The sequence below is a fragment of the Pygocentrus nattereri genome, chromosome 2 (assembly GCF_015220715.1).
Source record: "Pygocentrus nattereri isolate fPygNat1 chromosome 2, fPygNat1.pri, whole genome shotgun sequence".
In the NCBI taxonomy this organism is placed as follows: domain Eukaryota; kingdom Metazoa; phylum Chordata; class Actinopteri; order Characiformes; family Serrasalmidae; genus Pygocentrus; species Pygocentrus nattereri.
This window is the reverse complement of record NC_051212.1, coordinates 43,840,868-43,846,021: the sequence shown is the minus strand read 5'-3', so window position 1 is coordinate 43,846,021 and position 5,154 is coordinate 43,840,868. Positions and strand designations below refer to the sequence as shown.

The window sequence follows — 5,154 nt, the reverse complement described above, 5'->3', positions numbered from 1 at the left end:
GTTCCCATAAGGTCCTCAATGCATTATAGGATGAGACGCTCGTACTTGACAACAGTCTATAAAAGGCTGAAATCTGATGTTTGGGGCAGTCGTGGGCTGGAGGTTAGGGAACCAGCCTCGTGACTGGAAGGTTGCCGGTTCGATCCCCAGAGCCGACAGCACATGACTGAGGTGTCCTTGAGCAAGACACCTAACCCCCAACTGCTCCCCGGGCGCTGCGGATTGGGCTGCCCACTGCTCCGGGCAAGTGTGCTCACTGCCCCCTAGTGTGGGTGTGTGTGTGTGTGTGTGTGTGCGCTCACTAGTGTGTATGTGGTGTTTCACTTCACGGATGGGTTAAATGCAGAGGTGAAATTTCCCCATCGTGGGACTAATAAGGGTCTCTTAATCTTGCCTTTGAGGCTGTTAGAAGACAGTAACAGTTCCTCTAAGCCTGTAAGCTCCATTCGTATTTTACCCTCTTTTTTCAGAGACTCGAAAAAATGTCTTAATTGTAAAAATTTATAAAACTCTTTAATCGGTATTTCAAAATGTTTTTTTATTCCTTCAAATGGTTTAAATATGTCTTTTGTGACTAGCTGTGAGAAGTTTATTATTCCTCTTGATCTCCAACTCAAGGAGCCAATGTTTCTAATCTGTGGAGGAAGATCAGGATTAAGGGCTAATGGGGACCATAAAGATACATCAGATGGGATGTTTAAGTGTTTTCTAATGTCTTTCCAGGCCATAAGCGTATTAAGAACTGAATAATTATCTATGGTAAATTGGATCTTAATAAAATTGTAAATAAATGGTAATGAGCCAAGTTGTCTTGGTCGGCACAAATAGGATTCTATAGCTAGCCAGCGTGAGTCGCTTCTGTCCATAAATCAGCTCATCATATGTTTTAGTTGGGCAGACCAATAGTAATGTTGCAAATTAGGTAACGATGCCCCTCCCAGTTTTTTGGGTTTGAAAAGTGTCAATAATTTAATTTGTGGCTTTTTATTATTCCAAACATACCTTGAGAATAAATTGTTGATTCTCTTAAAAAAAACAGAGGGCAAATAACACAGAAGGTTCTGGAATAGGTAGTTCAGTCTGGGAAGTAAAGTCATTTTAATAGCATCGATTCTCCCAAAAAGGGAAATGGGTAATGTAGACCAGTTGGCCAAATCTTGTTCAATTCTTGTAATTAATGAAGGATAATTTCTTTCAAACAGTTGCTGAAGCAAGTTTACGACATATAAAGCAACTGAGCAGGGCATATAGAATTACAAACAAGGGAACATAGAGGCAAGTAAATAAGATGGTCGGATCCCCAAGGACATCTTCTATGGTGAACTCATATCTGGCAAAAGACCCCAAGGTCGCCCCCAGCTGAGATATAAAGATGTCATGAAAGCTCTGGACATCAACACAGAGATCTGGAAGGACACTGCTGCAAACCACAGCAGCTGGCAATGCTTGCTCAAGAAACAGCTAAAGACAGGTGAGGAGAAGATCTTGAACCTGGCAGAAGAGAGGAGAGCCAGGCGGAAGGCCCGCACACACAGACACCCCCCCCACAACCAACTACATTTGCACATTGTGCAGCAGAGACTGCCACTCCCGCATTGGACTTACCAGTCACCGAAAATGCTGTTCTAGTCGTAACACTACAAACTCTTAGGGCGCAGTATTCATTGTCAACAAATGACTGAAGGAGGCCTACTGCCTACTACAGTCTAGTTCTAGTTAAGAAAATAAATTTTCTGCCCCTCAGTTTATTTGATTTGTCTGGGTAAAATTAATTTGGATAAATCATCATTATACCACGTAACAACATCAATAAGGCAAGTATTCCTCCACCTGGTCTTATCTTCTTAATTTACATTATTTAGACATCAAGATCATGGATTCTTTGTCAAAGACTGTTTAGTTTCATTTCAATTAAATCATGCAAAAAGGCAAAATTGATATAAATGTATGAGTACCTTACAGATTTCAGTGCAAGCTAAAATCCTGTTCTTTATATAGTCAGGTGTGTGTCCACCTCTCAATTTTTTGATGAAATGAATTCCAAATTTGTCTGGGAATTTGTACCTCAGAACTAAGCGTGTTTAATCACAGGGTATCTTTGGCCTCCCTAATTTTAAATTTTATTCCTGGGCCAATTAAGTCTCTGAGAATTTTAATGGCTACACAGTCTAAAGTCCCATGGAGAGGCACTGAAGTAATCTTGGTTCATCCTCACACACATCCTCAACTACTTTATCAATATGGTATGGAGATGGAAAGGCAAAGGATCATTCAAAGAAACTATAATAATAATACTTAAAACCATTGCATACTGTCTGTATTGAAAAGAGAGCTTGTCTGGCTGGGATTCTACCATAGCTGATAATCTCTGTATCACCTCAAAAAATCTAGCACATGTGACCATTCATTTCAAGGCTATTCATAGAATGTACTGTACACCACATGAACTGCACTTAATGAAACATTAAACAGATCCTAGTTGCAAGATGTGTGAGAATAATTCAAAATCTATCTTTCTTCTTATGTTTTGGGATTGCCTGGTTGTTTTAGGTTTCCAGAAAGATGTGGTCTGTAAGTTATGTTAGAAGAACAACTCCTGACTTAGATCCTTGTTTATTCCTATAAATGATAATTCATGCTACCAGTATTCATTAACTCAGAAAATGCAATTGATGGCAGGCTTTATATCTGCAAAGAAAATCCTACAGCAGCTATACTTTGCACCTGATATTAATGCAAAGCAATTCTAGATTGCTTCTTTTTATTATATGGCCTGCCTATAATATAATATATATTTTATATATGTAATATAAAGGTTGAAGCAGGTTGCAACTGTGAGCTGGTTTTTAGGGGCAGTCCAGTGCTCAGTCACAGAAGGCAGGGGTCAAAACACAGACTGGCAAAATAAGAGGCAGAGCCATCCTCGAAAACTAGAGATGGATAAGGATAAGCAGGGGTCAAGAACAAGGAAAACCAAGACAAAGAAACAGGCTCAGAACTCAAGAAAACAAACACAGACTTCACAAACTCTTTACCAAACAAATGGCTTTATAAAAAGGAGGTAATGAGTCAAGGGTACCTTGCAGGTGTGCAAGTGGGTGGGGCAAGGGAGAGTCCAAGTAGAGTCTCTATAGAGGGGGAGACATATCACTACTACTGCCCCCACCTTCCCCTGCTCTCATTTCTTATTTGTTCCCAGTCTATATGATGTGTACTGTGTGTTATATTCTTAAATAATACAAATTATAATCCAAATATATATACTGATTATATTTACAGTGGAAAGTACAAGTAGAAGTCAGACATAAACAGAGAATGCCATGTTTGAACTATATTACTTACATGTCTTCTCTTACATGTGGTCTCTCACTTCATCACATAACTCTGTTTCAGCCCTTTAGCAAATGAAAATTAAACCCTACTATTTATTTTACATTAAAGACTTAATCATGAGACCTCTCTGCTAATCAGATGAGATTCTGGTATTCACCAGAATTTGAATCAGAATTATATTGAGTACTTAAAATAAGGAAAAATGGAAAAGTTTAACAAATTACATCACACACTGCAAAATGCAAATCTGTTTGTATCATAATAGTAGAACATTATGATGTCATATGATTCCAGAAACGTTTTTCTGTGTATCTGCTGATTAAACACTAATATGATAAATGTGTGTAAAGTTTAGAAAAGCAGCATCAGCTTGTTGTTGTCAACTTGATAAAGAGTTGTGTTCCAGAGCAAACTAGTATTCTAGCCTGGAGGTTTAAAAAGCTGAAAGTCTAAATGAAAAAAGACAAATAGCTCCCCCTGTTGATAACAGCACTGCCCTGTGTGAGTCATATGAAACACTTTGTGTACAGTGTAGCTGGGTTTCCTGTCACTGTGGGCCTCATGGCACAGTAGTAGAGTGCAGAGTCTGATACTGCAGCAGAGGAGATCAACAGATCCACTCTGTTTCCATCCACTTCAGCTTTCAGTTGCTGGAGGACTGGAGTTACAGATTTTGTTGATAGGATGATCGTCAGTAAATACTCTGGTCTGGATCCAGGATACTGACGGTACCAAAACAGATAGTCTGCTTTATCATACTTGCAGGAGAGATTAGCTCTCTCACCTTCGAGAGCATGCACCTGCATTTTGTCCTCTAGTGGTGCTATTGACTGTGAAACACAGTTCCCTGTAGAAAAATGTAATTAATTTAAAAACATTAATAAGCTTTCAGTGTTGCAGAAAAAAAATAATTGGCACACAACATAATTTATCACTCACATACACATCAGTATAAAAAAGTGGAAAAAACTGAGTCTGCTACACTTACTTAGTATGATCATAAAAACAGTCAGAGAGCACAGACACATCGTGGTGGTTCCAGTGTTCAGATAAAGAGGAGAGATTTGCTGCTACTGTTCCAATATGTAAAGACTCCTCCTACATTTGTCATTGAGTCTGTAATAAGAACACAGGAAGGCAGATCAGGAGTTGTCACACACCTGATTCTGTTCATTTAATTAATTGCTAATTCTTCGAACAACTGACCATTTTTGCTTTTGCTTTGGTAGAATGAAAATCTGCAGCCACAGTGGCCCCATTTTAGTGTCACTACTGTTCTAAGAATCATCTTCCCTTTTCATTGATAGATAGGGTGAGGGTGGGTGGTGATCAATTGTGCAGCAACAAATGGGCTAAATCAGTGGTGTAGTCAAGTGTAAGTCACATGTACAGGCCCAAAATAAACTTTGTTGTATAAAAGACTGTATTTGTCCAACATAGAAGCAGAACCAGTAATACATAAATCTGCAGTTAAATCAGACATCCTTGGAAAGGATCTGACTGGTTACAGGGGCTAGATAATGGCAATGTAGAAAGCTAAGTAATAATAATAATAATAATAATAATAATAATAATAATAATAATAATAATACACCATTTCTAAAAGTTGGGACGCAGTGCAAAATGTAAAAACAAAATGCAATGATGTGAAAACCATTTAAAACCCGTATTTCATTGAAAATAGACAACATATCAAATGTTTAAACTGACAAACTTTATTGTTTTTTGAAAAAAATATGTTTTTTGAAAAAAATGATATACACTAACACATTAATCTCATTAATTAACTCATTAATCTAATACCACACTATTTATAGAATT

The 5,154-nt window shown here is 37.9% G+C and overlaps 1 gene segment (V, D, J or C); it reads right to left on the bottom strand.

The window, feature by feature from the left end:
- Positions 1-3,817: 3,817 nt before the first annotated feature.
- On the bottom strand, positions 3,818-4,483 carry LOC119262065. The segment is given in 2 exon segments: positions 3,818-4,180; positions 4,322-4,483. Coding segments are annotated over 2 exon segments (381 nt in total).
- Positions 4,484-5,154: the final 671 nt, after the last annotated feature.